The sequence below is a fragment of the Pleurodeles waltl genome, chromosome 2_2 (assembly GCF_031143425.1).
Source record: "Pleurodeles waltl isolate 20211129_DDA chromosome 2_2, aPleWal1.hap1.20221129, whole genome shotgun sequence".
Lineage (NCBI taxonomy): Eukaryota > Metazoa > Chordata > Amphibia > Caudata > Salamandridae > Pleurodeles > Pleurodeles waltl.
In genome coordinates this window covers 718,795,412-718,814,819 of record NC_090439.1, presented here as the reverse complement: position 1 = coordinate 718,814,819, position 19,408 = coordinate 718,795,412, and the positions used below count along the sequence as shown (strand labels likewise).

Genomic DNA, 19,408 nt, shown 5'->3' with positions numbered 1-19,408 from the left:
AACTCTCAGGCACTACTTGCGCGCTATGACAGAGCCCATTGGGATGAGATGCAACATCTCATTGAACATCTGCCCAAGGACCTACAAAAGAGGGCAAAACAAGTGGTTGAGGAGGGACAGAACATTTCAAACAACCAAATACGCTCCTCCATGGACGCTGCAGATACAGCTGCACGGACAATTAATACATCTGTAACTATCAGAAGGCATGCATGGCTACGAACGTCTGGATTTAAACCAGAGATTCAGCAAGCAGTTCTCAATATGCCTTTTAACGAAAAAGAACTGTTCGGTCCAGAAGTGGACACAGCGATTGAGAAACTCAAAAAGGACACGGACACTGCTAAAGCCATGGGCGCACTCTACTCCCCGCAGAGCAGAGGGAATTACAGCACGTTCCGTAAAACACCCTTTAGAGGGGGGTTTCGGGGTCAGGGCACACAAGCCAGCACCTCACAGGCAACACCGTCCAGTTACCAGGGACAGTACAGAGGAGGTTTTCGGGGACAATATAGAGGAGGGCATTTCCCTAGGAATAGGGGAAAATTTCAAAGCCCCAAAACCCCTACTACTAAGCAGTGACTCACATGTTACTCACCCCCTCCACACAACACCAGTGGGGGGAAGAATAGGTCATTATTACAAAGCATGGGAGGAAATCACTACAGACACTTGGGTTCTAGCAATTATCCAACATGGTTATTGCATAGAATTTCGACAATTCCCTCCAAACATACCACCAAAAGCACAAAATTTGACAAAACATCATTCCAATCTCCTGGAGATAGAAGTGCAGGCACTATTGCAGAAGAATGCAATCGAATTAGTACCAAACACACAAATAAACACAGGAGTTTACTCACTGTACTTTCTGATACCAAAGAAGGACAAAACGCTGAGACCAATCCTAGACCTCAGAATAGTAAACACATTCATCAAATCAGACCACTTTCACATGGTCACACTACAAGAAGTGTTACCATTGCTAAAAATACACGACTACATGACAACTTTAGACCTCAAAGACGCGTATTTCCATATACCAATACACCCATCGCACAGGAAATACCTAAGGTTTGTATTCAAAGGAATACATTACCAATTCAAGGTATTGCCTTTCGGATTAACAACTGCACCAAGAGTCTTTACCAAATGTCTAGCAGTAGTCGCTGCACACATCAGAAGGCAGCAAATACATGTGTTCCCATATCTAGACGACTGGCTAATCAAGGCCCATTCTTTAATAGAGTGCTCAAACCACACAAATCAGATCATACAAACCCTCTTCAAACTAGGGTTCACCGTCAACTTCACGAAATCCAACATTCTGCCGTGCAAGGTACAACAATACTTAGGAGCCATAATAGACTCAACAAAAGGAGTAGCCACTCCAAGTCCCCAAAGAATTCAAAATTTCAACAACATCATACAACGCATGTATCCAACACAAAAGATACAAGCAAAGATGATATTACAACTCCTAGGCATGATGTCTTCATGCATAGCCATTGTCCCAAACGCAAGACTGCACATGAGGCCCTTACAACAGTGCCTAGCATCACAGTGGTCACAAGCACAGGGTCATCTTCTGGATCTGGTGTTAATAGACCGCCAAACTTACCTCTCGCTTCTATGGTGGAACAACATAAATTTAAACAAAGGGCGGCCTTTCCAAGACCCAGTGCCACAATACGTAATAACAACAGATGCTTCCATGACAGGGTGGGGAGCACACCTCGATCAACACAGCATACAAGGACAATGGAACGTACATCAAACAAAACTGCATATAAATCACCTAGAACTGCTAGCAGTTTTTCAAGCACTAAAAGCTTTCCAACCAATAATAGTTCACAAATACATTCTCGTCAAAACAGACAACATGACAACAATGTATTATCTAAACAAACAAGGGGGGACACACTCCACGCAGTTAAGCCTGCTAGCACAAAAAATTTGGCGTTGGGCAATTCACAACCAAATTCGCCTAATAGCACAATTTATACCAGGGATTCAGAATCAACTCGCAGACAATCTCTCTCGAGATCACAAACAGGTCCACGAATGGGAAATTCACCCCCAAATTCTGAACACCTATTTCAAACTCTGGGGAACACCTCAAATAGACTTGTTTGCGACAAAGGAGAACGCAAAATGCCAAAACTTCGCATCCAGATACCCACACAAGCAGTCCCAAGGCAATGCCCTATGGATGAACTGGTCAGGGATATTTGCTTACGCTTTTCCTCCTCTCCCTCTCCTTCCTTATCTGGTAAACAAACTCAGTCAAAACAAACTCAAACTCATATTAATAGCACCAACTTGGGCAAGGCAACCCTGGTACACAACGCTGCTAGACCTATCAGTAGTACCCCACATCAAATTGCCCAACAGGCCAGATCTATTGACACAACACAACCAAAAGATCAGACACCCAGATCCAGCATCGCTGAATCTAGCAATTTGGCTCCTGAAATCCTAGAATTCGGGCACTTACAACTTACCCAAGAATGTATGGAAGTCATAAAGCAAGCCAGAAGGCCATCCACCAGGCACTGCTATGCAAGTAAATGGAAGAGGTTTGTTTGCTACTGCCATATTAATCAAATCCAACCATTACACACGACTCCAAAACATGTAATGGGTTACTTGCTTCACTTACAAAGATCTAACCTGGCTTTCTCTTCCATTAAAATACACCTTGCAGCAATATCTGCAGACTACCTATTCAACTTCCCTATATAGGATACCAGTCATTAAAGCATTCATGGAGGGCCTTAAGAGAATTATACCACCAAGAACACCACCTGTTCCTTCATGGAACCTAAATGTTGTCCTAACTAGACTTATGGGTCCACCTTTTGAACCCATGCACTCCTGCGAAATACAGTTCCTAACCTGGAAGGTTGCATTTCTCATCGCCAATACTTCCCTAAGAAGAGTAAGCGAGATTCAGGCGTTTACAATACAAGAACCTTTTATACAACTACACAAGAATAAGGTCGTCCTAAGGACTAATCCTAAATTTTTACCAAAGGTTATTTCACCGTTCCATCTAAATCAAACAGTGGAACTTCCAGTGTTCTTTCCACAGCCAGATACCGTAGCTGAGAGGGCACTACATACATTAGATGTCAAAAGAGCATTAATGTATTACATTGACAGAACAAAGAACATCAGAAAGACTAAACAACTATTTATTGCATTTCAAAAACCTCATGCAGGAAATCCAATATCAAAACAAGGTATAGCCAGATGGATAGTTAAATGCATCCAAATCTGCTACCTTAAAGCTAAACGACAGCTGCCCATTACACCAAGGGCACACTCAACCAGAAAGAAAGGTGCTACCATGGCCTTTCTAGGAAACATCCCAATGCAAGAAATATGTAAGGCAGCCACATGGTCTACGCCTCACACATTCACCAAGCACTACTGTGTAGACGTGTTATCCGCACAACAAGCCACAGTAGGTCAAGCCGTATTAAGAACATTGTTTCAGACTACTTCCACTCCTACAGGCTGAGCCACCGCTTTTGGGGAGATAACTGCTTACTAGTCTATGCAAAACATGCGTATCTACAGCGACAGATGCCATCGAACTGAAAATGTCACTTACCCAGTGTACATCTGTTCGTGGCATCAGTCGCTGTAGATTCGCATGTGCCCACCCGCCTCCCCGGGAGCCTGTAGCAGTTCGGAAGTTACCTTCAACTATTTGTATATATATAATTTCAACCTTAAATAAGTACATACTTAGTCACTCCATTGCATGGGCACTATTACTACAATTCAACTCCTACCTCACCCTCTGCGGGGGAAAAACAATCGAAGATGGAGTCGACGCCCATGCGCAATGGAGACAAAAGGAGGAGTCACTCGGTCCCGTGACTCGAAAGACTTCTTCGAAGAAAAACAACTTGTAACACTCCGGCCCAACACCAGATGGCGAGCTATGCAAAACATGCGAATCTACAGCGACTGATGCCACGAACAGATGTACACTGGGTAAGTGACATTTTCAATATACATTACATGGACATCTTCTTTACTTACTATAAAAGTGTACATATACAGTTCTTCACTCCTTACTTCACCCTCCTGTGGGAAAACAATCTAACAAACGACTCGATGCCCCTGCACACTATCACCGAGAGGAGGAGTCACTCAAAAGCGTGACTCGAAAAAGCTTCTTCGAAGAAAAACAACTTGTAACACTCGGAGCCCAACACTATATGGCGAACTCATGCAAAGCATGTGAATCTGCAGCATCACATGGCGCGAACAGATGTACACTAAGTGACATTTACCATATATATATATTATTTTTTGTACACTAGGTAAGTGACATTTTCCACTTTTTCCAAACTTTTGTTTGTTTAGCTAATAACTTTGGTGGCGTTTTACAGATCTGCACAATATTGGGAAAAAAAACTTTGTCCACCTCTGCTCCTTTATGGAAATGTTTGTGCCAATTCATTCAGGGGGGCCCAAGAAAAAACAGGGGGCTCTCAAAAGTGTGATTTCTCGTGTTAATGCCCATGTGAATCTTTGCTTTTCAATACAGAACAAAATGGCTCAATAGAATTACTACAAATTTGGCCAAAAGTTAGAACTGTGCTTTTTCGCATTTGGAGTAAATCTGTTCAGCTGTTTTCGAGAAAATAGCATTTAAACACGTGCTTTGGTTGGGATTGAAGGGGTAAATAACTTAGCTATATCTAGATGGTTAGTCCCATTTAAGTCCTGTGGTACTGAAACTTTATGTAAACAAAACCCCCCAAAAACAGGACCCCCTGATTGTCTGAGGGAGCTTTCCTCCCATTGGCCATTTTGGTACTGCAGAATCGGTCTGGTACCCTGGTACTGAGTGACCTAATTGGCTGGCTGCATCTGAGATTTCTCAGTTGCAGCCACCTTTACAGGACCGGGAGAATTGGTCCCTGTGTCCTGAAAATGTTTTAAAATTAGTATGTAAGGCTGCAGGATTGGGACACCCTGAGCCCCTGGCACTTGTTGAATCCAGAGAGAATCCTCACAGAGGCCAAGATTTATATATAAAAAAAAGTTTTGCCGTGGGTGCTGCAATACCCTCTCCTCTACCCTCTACACCCAACCCTCGCATGACCCAGAGCAGCCCTCCCATGCCCTCCCATATTGCTGACCTCCATTTGGAGCCGCAGACCAATCTTGGCCTCCTACTACCGTGGTACTGTGCAAGCTTCCGCACCACCTAGGAGGTGAATTTGTAGTGGTGACTATAACTGCATCCTGAAAAAAAAAAAAAGAAAATGTGAGTTGATGTCTGCGGGAAGTTGACTGCCCACAGAGACTGGGGCACAGGCTGTGCAAGCGGATGCTTGCCGGTTGCAGTAAGACTGGGAGCAAGGCCTAGCCCTGCAGCCAACCCATGCTGCACCCTGCGGAATTCTCTGTACAGCAGGGTAGTTTGCTTAATATCAAAATAATGCAGAAATTCACCGAAAACCTCAATGGTTAGTGATGTTATAGTTAGGTATAGTAAAAAGATTTTACATTAAGTTAAAAAAAAAAAAAAAAGAGAAATTTACTGGAAAAAAACAAAGGTTAAAGTGACATTATAGATACATATGGTAATAAGGTCTTGGCATACATACAAAAACCTAGAATTTCAGATGATTGAGATGTCAGCAGTGATAACGGTTAGCATTTTATGAGTGATGTAATATTTGAGATCATAAGCATTGCATGGTGGGACGCAAGTTATAGTTAGCTCAGTGAACTATACCTTGAGAATTTCATTCAATTTCTTTTGGTATTTAAAGATTGTTTTTTCTTCTTTCAAAACACACACAGACGCGCACGCACTTACTTAAAGGGACGTTCTAGACAGGTGAAAGGATCAGTTAAAACAAAGGGGGTTATTAAAACTTTGGAGGAGGTGTTAATCCATCCCAAAAGTGACTGTAAAGTGACGGATATACCACCAGCCGTATTACGAGTCCATTATATCCTATGGAACTCGTAATACAGCTGGTGGTATACCCGTCACTTTACCGTCACTTTTGGGACGGAATAACACCTCCTCCAAAGTTGTAATAACCCCCTTAATGTCTTAAACAAACAAAACCACTGAAAGTCACCAAGTATAGATATCTTGAGTAATTAGAACTCACACCCCTGCCATGCACACTATCAGTGATGTCATTTCAAATGTGATTAAAGATTTTATGGAGGCAGTTATTGGCCACATGATTATAGACTTACCGCTTTTGCCACATTAATCAGTTCATCAGTAATGTGTCTATTTTCAGGGTTTCACCATAAAACAAACAATACAATAAATAGATTTTAAAAAGTGCATAAATAAATGATATCGAAAATCCGGTGTACAAAGATTGTTTTAAAAACAAAACCCTTTATTCTTTCTCCTAGCCCAAGCAGCATATAAAAGTTACTACTACTAAAAAGGATGTGCTCACTCACTTCATTATGAAATACAGGGAGTGCAGAATTATTAGGCAAATGAGTATTTTGACCACATCATCCTCTTTATGCATGTTGTCTTACTCCAAGCTGTATAGGCTCGAAAGCCTACTACCAATTAAGCATATTAGGTGATGTGCATCTCTGTAATGAGAAGGGGTGTGGTCTAATGACATCAACACCCTATATCAGGTGTGCATAATTATTAGGCAACTTCCTTTCCTTTGGCAAAATGGGTCAAAAGAAGGACTTGACAGGCTCAGAAAAGTCAAAAATAGTGAGATATCTTGCAGAGGGATGCAGCACTCTTAAAATTGCAAAGCTTCTGAAGCGTGATCATCGAACAATCAAGCGTTTCATTCAAAATAGTCAACAGGGTCGCAAGAAGCGTGTGGAAAAACCAAGGCGCAAAATAACTGCCCATGAACTGAGAAAAGTCAAGCGTGCAGCTGCCACGATGCCACTTGCCACCAGTTTGGCCATATTTCAGAGCTGCAACATCACTGGAGTGCCCAAAAGCACAAGGTGTGCAATACTCAGAGACATGGCCAAGGTAAGAAAGGCTGAAAGACGACCACCACTGAACAAGACACACAAGCTGAAACGTCAAGACTGGGCCAAGAAATATCTCAAGACTGATTTTTCTAAGGTTTTATGGACTGATGAAATGAGAGTGAGTCTTGATGGGCCAGATGGATGGGCCCGTGGCTGGATTGGTAAAGGGCAGAGAGCTCCAGTCCGACTCAGACGCCAGCAAGGTGGAGGTGGAGTACTGGTTTGGGCTGGTATCATCAAAGATGAGCTTGTGGGGCCTTTTCGGGTTGAGGATGGAGTCAAGCTCAACTCCCAGTCCTACTGCCAGTTCCTGGAAGACACCTTCTTCAAGCAGTGGTACAGGAAGAAGTCTGCATCCTTCAAGAAAAACATGATTTTCATGCAGGACAATGCTCCATCACACGCGTCCAAGTACTCCACAGCGTGGCTGGCAAGAAAGGGTATAAAAGAAGGAAATCTAATGACATGGCCTCCTTGTTCACCTGATCTGAACCCCATTGAGAACCTGTGGTCCATCATCAAATGTGAGATTTACAAGGAGGGAAAACAGTACACCTCTCTGAACAGTGTCTGGGAGGCTGTGGTTGCTGCTGCACGCAATGTTGATGGTGAACAGATCAAAACACTGACAGAATCCATGGATGGCAGGCTTTTGAGTGTCCTTGCAAAGAAAGGTGGCTATATTGGTCACTGATTTTTTTTGTTTTGTTTTTGAATGTCAGAAATGTATATTTGTGAATGTTGAGATGTTATATTGGTTTCACTGGTAATAATAAATAATTGAAATGGGTATATATTTTTTTTTGTTGAGTTGCCTAATAATTATGCACAGTAATAGTCACCTGCACACACAGATATCCCCCTAACATAGCTAAAACTAAAAACAAACTAAAAACTACTTCCAAAAATATTCAGCTTTGATATTAATGAGTTTTTTGGGTTCATTGAGAACATGGTTGTTGTTCAATAATAAAATTAATCCTCAAAAATACAACTTGCCTAATAATTCTGCACTCCCTGTACTTTAGAACATGTGATATACTGTATGGTCTAGATTTGCGGCAGCCGCCACTGCTGGGTTCCAAAGTCGGGGGTGGGGCAGGGAGAGTTTGGGAAATAATTTTTAAGAAAGACTTTCCTGCCGCTGCCAGCACCTTGGTGCTCCTCTCCTCTGGCATGGGCCGCAAGCACAGGCTCCTGCCCAATCCAGATGCTGCTGTCATGCTATACCAAGCTGGTCTGACGATCGCTCAGGCACAGGGAGACTGTGCCTTTTCTCCACCCGGCTGTGTAATACAGCTGGGTTGGAGAAACATAGGTACGCATTTCGATTTGGCATAGGACGGCCGGCCAAACTGAAACGCATGCTTACAGTGCCCACCACTCCTCCTCCCTGCCATGGGCCGGCTCCACACTAGATTCCATCAGCTCAGTCGAAAATAAAATGATAATAACATTCTTTTATATCATTTTATTTGTCACTGACAGAGACTGAGCGGGGGGGCAACACTCCTCCGCTGTTATAAAGAAGCCCCCCCTGATTCCAGGTTCTTAGGAAGTGATCTAATCTTCTTTCTCCTGTCATACTTGTGGGCTGGGCAGAAAAACAGGATATGGTCAACGTTTTTCAAGACATTTTTACAAGTCAGACAGTTACCAGTACCGTCTTTGCTGCCTCACACGTTAATATGTAAAGTTATTAGCTAACAGGGTTCCATACCTAAGCTTAACATATAACATTTTAGCCTATTGTGGAAAAATACCATCCATAAACATTCGAAACCCGGGGTTGGTTTAAGTGCCAGACACATATCCGTTAAACTACCAGGTTTCCATGAGCGATGGCATTGATGTATTGTATAATTCCAAAAGGCAGAAACTACAATTCACCTTTGTTTCTCTGGTTATCGAAAGCGGTTCCTTTCAAATTGCATCCATGAACAAAGTTGCTGCCCAGGATTTTACAGGGTCAAGCCATTGTAGTGTGAGGTCCTTATCTAAGATCAGAATTTCTTCAAGCCTTAAGACGGCAACTCAGGGGTTAACCATAGTCTAATCCAAAAGAGTATGGGTCTAGGTACTGTCAGGCCCCCGTCCTCTCCATTCCAAGGTCAAAAAGACAGTGGAACAGATGGGGTGCCTTGAGTTAAATTCAATGAAGATCTTCTCAAACCATTTTTACACCAAGCTAAGTCAGAGGTATTTGCTGCTCTCCATATTTCTGCACCATAGAGCGCAACTTCTGTATACTTCAGTGTCTGTTGAAAATAACTGATAAGTTGTTGCTCCATACATTTTGTTAATAGCTGATCCTCCATGGAGCAAAAGTACTCTTCTCTTCTGATCTCGGGCTACTGGGTGGGTTATTGATCCTGACTCCCAAATAATGAAAACTTTCATCCCTCTCCATCAGATGATCGTTTTTCCTCATGCCTCTCTTAAACTGTTATACGAGTGTGGTTGATCTCTAAACCCTCAAATTACAGAAATCAGTAAGTTTATTCAGTAAATGCTGTAAACCCATTGGAGTACTTGAAATAAGAAGGGTATCATTCCGAAATAGTAATGTCAACACTGTGTTATCATCCAGTTTAGGGGCACCATGAATACAACAATTAAGAAAATCAATATCCTTGTTGATATAAAGGGAGAACACTGTTGGGGCTAAAACGCACCTCTGTCTTACACCATGTTCTACAGGGGTACGCTTAGTTAACTCCGCATTCATTTCCCATTGCACATGGGCATAGTTATTTTTATGGAGCCTAATTAAAATATCTAAGATGCTTCCTGGGATCCCCATTGACCTAAGGGTATTCCATAGTTTATTCCTTGGTATCAGGTCACACGCAGCCCTCAGGTCAACAAAGGCCACACAAAGTGCCTCTTTTTCCATTTCAGACACTTTCAGCAGATCATAACAAACCTGAAAACATGGCCATTTGTGCTAGTTTGGTTCCTAAAGCCCACTTGGGAGGGCAAAAGAAACTGGGGCGCATTCATCTATCGAGCACCTGTCTAGCAAAGATTTTCTGAAGGTGGTCTATTAGACTAATTGGTCTGTAGTTCACTGGTATACTCATTGCACCTTTCTAGAAAATCAGTATGATTTCCACCCCACCCCAAGACTCAGGGATATTAGCTACGGACAATATTCTATTTGACAGCAGATTTATATACAGTCCCCAAACTTCCATCTCAGATCGATAAAGGATTACCAGAATACTGTCAGGACCTGGAGTCTTCCCAGGTTTCATTGCCTCTATTGCTTTTAATGTATGGGACATGAAAACAAAAGAAGTATCAGTTACTGGATTTGTGATAGAGAGGTGAGGTACTAAATTGGATACTAAGCTTAGTTAGTATCACCCATATGATTACAATATAGGGCAACAAAGTGTTCTTCCTAGGCCCGGGGCTGGATGTAGTGTTAATTAACAGTATTGCAGTTCAGAATCCGCTGTGCAGTAACGTGACTAAAGGCATTATTATTGTTTCATTCACTAATTCAAGGAGGTCCGCCCAGTTGGCTTCATCTCCATTCCTCTTACTTTGCTGTAGAATGTACCTATAATTAGCTCTTGCTTCTCCAATAGCAGGGATCTTACATGATTTTATAGCTAGTATAAGAACTATTTTAGCCCTCCTGCACTCACTAGTATACTAAGGGGTTTGCCTACTTGGAGGAGTGGATAAAGTTCTTGGTGCCTGTGTACAGAAATCCTTCAGTTTTTCAAACATTGCTTTATGAATCTCAACTATAGGAGTATCACAAATAGGGAGTTTGAGATATGGATTTAAAATATCACTGAAGGACTTTTACATTCCTCAAGAGTCACTTGCTTATTGGGGCTACAGTTTGCTATCTATATTTTTGCTACATCACAAATAATATCCTTTATCAAAATAAGTTGCAAAGCTTTGCGATCACTATTCCCATTGCCCAAGACCTTAAAGTCAACCAAACATCACCAAAGCTTAGTATCCATAATAAAATAAGCTAATCGGTTTCTTATGGAAACTCTGGTGAATGTGTATGACCTCTCCTTATCTGATAGCGAGTGGCCACTAGCTGACCTAAGGATATAGGAGAAAGTTAAAGAGGCAAGTTGATAAGCTACCACTAAAGGGGCATTTCTCATCATAATTTATAACATCCTTTAAACGTTCAAAATGTTAATAGAAGGCATTAAAGTCCCCACTAAGAATTCTAGAAGATCTGTGATCAACACAGGATAAATGTTGGTCCAAAATAGATAATGTTGGGGACGTTTTACTTCTTGGTGACAATTGATTATCAATATTATACAGGGAGTGCAGAATTATTAGGCAAATGAGTATTTTGACCACATCATCCTCTTTATGCATGTTGTCTTACTCCAAGCTGTATAGGCTCGAAAGCCTACTACCAATTAAGCATATTAGGTGATGTGCATCTCTGTAATGAGAAGGGGTGTGGTCTAATGACATCAACACCCTATATCAGGTGTGCATAATTATTAGGCAACTTCCTTTCCTTTGGCAAAATGGGTCAAAAGAAGGACTTGACAGGCTCAGAAAAGTCAAAAATAGTGAGATATCTTGCAGAGGGATGCAGCACTCTTAAAATTGCAAAGCTTCTGAAGCGTGATCATCGAACAATCAAGCGTTCATTCAAAATAGTCAACAGGGTCGCAAGAAGCGTGTGGAAAAACCAAGGCGCAAAATAACTGCCCATGAACTGAGAAAAGTCAAGCGTGCAGCTGCCACGATGCCACTTGCCACCAGTTTGGCCATATTTCAGAGCTGCAACATCACTGGAGTGCCCAAAAGCACAAGGTGTGCAATACTCAGAGACATGGCCAAGGTAAGAAAGGCTGAAAGACGACCACCACTGAACAAGACACACAAGCTGAAACGTCAAGACTGGGCCAAGAAATATCTCAAGACTGATTTTTCTAAGGTTTTATGGACTGATGAAATGAGAGTGAGTCTTGATGGGCCAGATGGATGGGCCCGTGGCTGGATTGGTAAAGGGCAGAGAGCTCCAGTCCGACTCAGACGCCAGCAAGGTGGAGGTGGAGTACTGGTTTGGGCTGGTATCATCAAAGATGAGCTTGTGGGGCCTTTTCGGGTTGAGGATGGAGTCAAGCTCAACTCCCAGTCCTACTGCCAGTTCCTGGAAGACACCTTCTTCAAGCAGTGGTACAGGAAGAAGTCTGCATCCTTCAAGAAAAACATGATTTTCATGCAGGACAATGCTCCATCACACGCGTCCAAATACTCCACAGCGTGGCTGGCAAGAAAGGGTATAAAAGAAGGAAATCTAATGACATGGCCTCCTTGTTCACCTGATCTGAACCCCATTGAGAACCTGTGGTCCATCATCAAATGTGAGATTTACAAGGAGGGAAAACAGTACACCTCTCTGAACAGTGTCTGGGAGGCTGTGGTTGCTGCTGCACGCAATGTTGATGGTGAACAGATCAAAACACTGACAGAATCCATGGATGGCAGGCTTTTGAGTGTCCTTGCAAAGAAAGGTGGCTATATTGGTCACTGATTTGTTTTTGTTTTGTTTTTGAATGTCAGAAATGTATATTTGTGAATGTTGAGATGTTATATTGGTTTCACTGGTAATAATAAATAATTGAAATGGGTATATATTTTTTTTTGTTAAGTTGCCTAATAATTATGCACAGTAATAGTCACCTGCACACACAGATATCCCCCTAACATAGCTAAAACTAAAAACAAACTAAAAACTACTTCCAAAAATATTCAGCTTTGATATTAATGAGTTTTTTGGGTTCATTGAGAACATGGTTGTTGTTCAATAATAAAATTAATCCTCAAAAATACAACTTGCCTAATAATTCTGCACTCCCTGTATATAGTCATATACAACCTCTTTTTTATCTGTATTTTCAAAGCTATAATATCCGTAGTGTTAATCACTAGTTTAGCAATTACACAATCTAGAGAAATTTTCACCCAGATAAGCAACCCACCAACTGGGTGACCTGAATTAGTTGGGAGTGCTTGGAGAGTGTAAGTTATGGAATCCGCCCTCTACACCAGCTCCAGGGCCCAGGTCTCTTGGAAGAGGCAAAAATGTAATTTATCAATAAACTCGCTCCACCCCAGGACATCTAAATTCTGCTGCACACCCAGAATACCAAATGTAGGCCATCACCAGAAGTGACCAAGGTGGAATCAGCCAGACCCGGCAGAAATAATTTTGGGCCAGGAGTTGTGACTAAATCCCATATGTTGTTCAAGAGAACTTATCCTTCAATATTACAATTATTATCACCTACTTCTGTTGTCAAATCAATACAGCAGACAGTACATACAAAAAGAGATTGATTATCCAGTCAGTCACCTGTATCATTTACATTAGTAACAGCTTGAGATTTAGAAGGCATATTATCACCCAAGTAGCTATTACTTGCAGTCTGTCTGGGCATCAGGTTCGATGTCTGTTTTATATTAAGTTTAAACTGAATGGAGGAACCAGGGGGGAGTGAGGGAGGGTCGACGTGCATGCAGTGCAAGCAGACCCTCCGCTTACCTGCTTTCTTCTACCACCAACTTAATACAATCTAGATGCCCTGAATTAATATATTCTGCATACAGTATATCCGATCAATTAAGGGAAGAACAGTAGTGATTAAATCTAATCCAATGAATCACTTTAATGAGTGAATCTGTATCTTCTCGCAAGGATCAGCTTAACTTTGGAACGTTAATCATGAATACAATAGCATCCAAATCTCTACCTTTGGCACGGCTTATCGAAACAGAATTTTTAGAAAAAGAATAAATCTGACCCCATTGCTGAATCTTCATATTTCCTTGGGAGAACCCACTTCTCTTCTTTAATGTACCCCCAGACTTTAATGTAACAGAAGTGTGTTTGACATTATGTGTTTTACTTCTTGTCCAAGCCGCATTAGCAGAGTTCCCTACAGGGCACCCAGGTTTAGAATCCATATCCATATCAGGGCTTTTACTATTGTTTGACAGTGGCGTTGGCTTAGGTAATGGCTGGCAGTTAATATGCAGGTTAATAGTCGTTGATGTACCTTTCACTGGGCACTCCTGGAATTCAGGCAAGGCTCCCAGGGCCAAAATTATACCTCTGTCCATCACTGCCTGCAACATAAGGTTAAGCTCGGTCACCATAGATTTTACTTCACTCAATTCCTTAATCAGGAAGTCCATTTTTGAATTTGCATAAGCTTCATTAGGCCCCTCTTGCAATTGAAGCAGTTCTGGTGGAACATGCGTATAAATATCCGGGATTATCAAGGGAGCAAATCTATTGCTACATGGAATAGAGATTTCCAATGTTGCCCATTACTACACATATCCTGCATAGATTTGTTATTAGAACAGTGCTGCCACTGTGAATGGTTTACAGGTGCGTTAGACAAACCTTGATTGGACACCTGCGAATCGAAATAGCACTTTTAGACTTATCCCTATTACGAATCGAAGGGATTTTTTATTTTTACTATACTAATGTGTATGTTGGAACCTGACTTTTTGCTAGTGGTAAGAGTGTCATTATTGCCAGAGATAGCCTCGACCTCTTTAATTAAGCCGTCAGTTTACTGCAGTGTACAGTTCTCCGCCACATACTTTAAGCTTTTGGATAGTTTGCTAACACATTGCTTTGGTTGGCAGCTTTCTTCTTCCGCATGCTGCCAACACTAAGCTAAGAACACATGACAAACAAATCCCAGCTGGGGTCAAATATCTCCATTCCACAAGGATTGGCACCAAAATACCTCTAAAGCAAGACATACATCCTAGAACACAGCTCTGTGTAGAACTACTGTAAAAAGGAAAAACCAAGGAGGGTGGCCCTGCCTCCACTTGACGGTGATGAGTGTGGCCTGGGCCGCTCGTGCAGCAGGAGTCTCAAGTGCCCCTAATAGATCCAAAGTCAGGAAGAAGGTCCCCCCTCTTTTACCCCCTCTCAGGACTGTGATGGATCTTGGGGATAGTAATCCCCAGGCAGCGTCTCGTGCCTCTACATAATTCGTCATCTACTGCATAATTTGCAAATGTTAACAAACATTTTTTCAATCTCAAATGTTTTAAAAGTTACTAAAAAGGCATGTTGCTACGCAGTGAAATACTGCCAATAATGTGTGTAAAAATGACAAAATAATGAAGTAATACTGTCATAAAAATGCGCCGCATTGTGCCACACAATTTGCCTTTTCTTGCTGCATAATTTACTCATTCCTGCTGCATAATTTGTCCCTCCCATGCAGTATAATTCCAGTGGCCTGGTCATGAGTGATGTAATATCTGAGCGTAAGTTATAGTTACACTAGGGCACAAGTTATAGTCACTTGAGATAACTATATCTGGTGAATTTCATACCATTATACGCAATTGAGAATTATTTCCCATGTTTCCATTCTTCTATTGATGAAATACTCACTATCCCAGTGCCCAGCTGTCTGATTATGATCCAGTCTGAAAGTGTTTGGTGATTTTGTGTGTGGGTGCTCGTGCTCACAGGCCTAGAATGAAGATGATAGTATACATTTTAATTTATCCTACCTCCTCTCTAACCAAGAGCAGGAGATGTCAGAGCACATAGGTCATATGCTTGCTGATGTCTGTTCGAAGACATATTCTGAAGAATGCTGATTAGGTCTAATGCAGTGTGCTGTTGTTCCAAACCACAGTATGCAATGAAGAAGGACATGTCTTACAGTTGGAGTATTCAGAGTGAATTTGTGACTTGACGTGGTATGATGTAACATGGATTTAAAATAGTTGGGATTTGTGTGGTTTTGAATTATTTAGTTTCTGTGTCTTTTGTTAACTTAGGTATGCGTATTGTCGATTGTATTTTTTGTTGAAAAGGAACTTTACCTTTTCACCTTTTTTACCACTTTACTTTCTATCCATTTGTTGTATTTAGGTGTTTTTCAAGGAAATATTTCTGTACATACTAGAAACATCTACAAGTTCATTTGATCATAAATGGATGGTTATTCAAACTCTTACACGGATTTGTGCTGGTAAGTAAATATAATGTTGTCTAATAACAAAAGTTGTAACTCTCAGTCAGTTACAAAGTTGCCTGTAAACTGTATTATTAGCCTGCAGCTTCTGAGCACCATAGAAACAGTTTTGTAATTCAGTAATTTTGGAAATATACCAGTGAAACACCTTCATATTATATTTCAGGATTCTTTTTCTGATACATGAAGGGCAATATTGTTACCTCGTGCCATTCCAGGTTTATATTATGCACCTTGTGTGGTATTTATTGTGTCTACAATTTGCATACCATTCAGAGTTTCAGACTTCAGAATGTAAGATAAGGCCCAGTGATTCTTGAACAGGAGTGCTGAGCTTAAACTGCATCTCCACACATTTATAAAACAGCTGTTACAGGTGCAGTACCACCTGCCCAACCAGATGCGTGGTGAGGTTCAAACACATGTGTGCATGTTCCATAGTGTATTACCTCATGTGGTTAGCAAGACTTGATGTGCTGTGATGTGTCAGAATTCTGTACCACAAGTCATTGCTAGAGTTTATTGTGGGGCAATGTTGTAGTACTGGCTGTATTGATGTTAATTAAAACAGACCATTACAAGATGCCCTGCATATTATGACGTAAAACAGTGCTAATACAGCCAAAAGCAAATACCTTACTACCTGTCCCTTCAGGTTGAAAAATAAATTTAACACTTTTGCCAACGTTTGTGGCCTTGTTCGATTGCAACAGTGGCACAGTACTTAGATGAATAACCTGTTTTCTAACGGAAAGGCTGCAGTAGAGTATAGAATTTACCACCTGACAAAATAAAAGTTGCACCAAATCTTTTGTAATACGTCAAGCTTTCAAGTCAGGACTTCTTAAATAACTTGACAAACTTTGGCATATCTTCTTAACATAAGACTCAGTTTTCCTTTTCTTACTAGAGTGCCAGGAAACCATAGGGTGTTAGTTGTACTCTCTTTTTTATGTATGCATAACTACAACATATTTCTGGTATGTTGGCCAGTCATACCATTCACCAAGATAGCTGCATATGAGAAAGGCAACATTTAAAACCTCATTATGATACAGGGTTATAGGCCTTGTACCTCTATAAGTCACCTTATCGCTGAGCAGCAGCCAGCATAGATCTGGGTGAAGATGGACTGCCTTTACAAGAGGGAGGCAACAGTGATTGATTGAGGGCACACTCTTTAATGATTGTCTAAGAATGAAACTCAAAGGAAAACGTTCCTGCCTCTTACAATTGATAGCCCATTTTCCTCTCATTTTCAAGGCAGCTTTGTTATAGGTAGCTTTGGAACAGTACCTGTAAAATGAGATACATCTAGTGGTTCTGGCATCTCTCTGTAGTGGAAACAGATGCCCCCTTATGTGAGGAGGGTGTAGGAGGGGCCTCATGAACTAGCAATGTGAAGGTCAGTAGCAACCTCATTCTGAGTTGTTTTGTGAATCCAAAAATAGTGTACAAATTGTGTATTGAGCCAGAGTATGCCCTTGTTCAAATTACTCCACTCAACAGCCGGAAAATTGTGTCAGGGAAACATGTTGGAAAATGTAACACATGTCCCATCATCCTTGGGTGGAACTCTAAATAGCAAAACTACCCAAGAAAAATTCTGTAATGTGTGGTCATGGTATTTCCTTCAGCATGAGGCACTAAGTTAACTATCTGCACTGCCGTCATTGTTATTCTAATGTAGTATTGCGGATGTGAGCTGTATCAAACAATTTGCCATACTATATCCTGTATGTATGTATGACTCAAGAGAAAAATAATATGATTAAATAGCTCTAGCATATGAATTTTTGTGAACCAGTTAGTAGGAATACAACATTGAGAATTATATGTATTTTAATATCTGTCTGAGAATCAAATGGAAGTAAATGGATTATTTATAGTTCAGTGCTGGAAGTGGAAAAATAGAAGAGTAGGTACCCTCTACCAGAATACCTACATGCTTCTGAGATGTGCAGGTACTCTGCAGTTGAAGGTGCTATATCTCTGCTGGGAAGTGCTGGTACTCTCCCTCTCAAGTAATACTCTGTACCTGCTAGTAACAGCCCATTGAAGCACTGTTATAGTTAAGCATTTTTGTTCCATCGATATTGCATAATCAATATCAATATCGATATCAATGTGTATAAAAGGGAATGAAATAAATTGAAAAGCTGTTAAAGATTTGTAAAATTGAATTATTTTTGTTATTTTTACAAAAGTAATCTATAATTATTTAAACTGCTTTTAACTTTTCAGATGCACAGAGCGTTGTGGACATTTATGTAAACTATGACTGTGATTTAAATGCTGCAAACATATTTGAGAGGTTGGTGAATGATCTGTCCAAGATTGCTCAAGGGCGGGGCAGCCAAGAACTTGGCATGACAAATATGCAGGCAAGTAGACCTTTAACTGTTCTGCCATTATTAAGAGATAAAACATGTTGTAGCTTTTAGTCCTTAGAAAACTTGAATAAATAATACTGGAGTGTTTTGATAAGCCCACAGTACAGTCAGTAAAATCTGTAATCTTTTTGGAATTTGTGCTGTTCTGTTCCTGGTAGGTAAAGGAGACATTTTAAAGCTGGGCTTTTGTGTGGCGGGACAGCTGCTAGTATTTGTACACGAGAAAGAGAAGGAAAACCGCAAATGAAAGCACCTGGTCAAATACATCTGTGTGCAGTTATTTTGTTTTCTTCTGATGCAGCTGGAAGTAACTGTAACAAGTGCACTGCTTTATATTCAAAACTAGACAGCAGCACTTTAAAATATATTTTATATTGTTCAAACAACTTGTACACACAACAGGTAGCACTGAACAGCAGAAAGCAGCAAGATGGTGTACAACTTATGTTGAGTGGAATCACAATGCTGCCAAATGTAGCAGCACAACACCACCCTTCCCTGCTCTTGGCTGCCCATCCATCAGTGCTTCATCAAATTCAGTTTATATGTGGTTAGATACCTGTAAACGTCTGTCTAGCTTCAATGAAATGATTGTTACTAATGTGTGGGGAAGAAGGAATTTTGATTGAATTGAGCATTAATAGTCTCTCTGGATCTGAACTATGTTATTTAAAGGGTCATGGTCTGGTACAATGCATATGTATTGCCTCAAATTATCCTACCCTACTCCACTATATTCCCAGCATGCGTCATGAGAAGTTAATTTCACCTGACAACTGAGCCTGTTCCACTAATTCAGTTTTATCACGTCACTCCCATGGACAATTTCCCTGATCTGCATTTAGCCCAGGTGTTTTGTCCTTTTCTTCAGTCTTGGCATGTTCTTTTACTTCTAATATGGTATGTTCCAGAAAATACCTCTACTTACCAGCTTTCGGAGAGAGCAAGTTTTAAAGTGGGATA

At 41.0% G+C, this 19,408-nt stretch overlaps 1 protein-coding gene across 1 annotated transcript in view; it reads left to right on the top strand.

Annotated features, from left to right (window-relative positions):
• ARFGEF1 (ARF guanine nucleotide exchange factor 1) overlaps positions 1-19,408 on the top strand; it is a 961,498-nt gene that overhangs the window by 369,664 nt on the left and 572,426 nt on the right. Inside the window, exons 11-12 of the mRNA XM_069220293.1 lie at positions 15,950-16,049; positions 18,297-18,436. Of these exons, the coding sequence (XP_069076394.1) occupies positions 15,950-16,049; positions 18,297-18,436 (240 nt within the window). The remainder of the gene's footprint in view (positions 1-15,949; positions 16,050-18,296; positions 18,437-19,408) is intronic.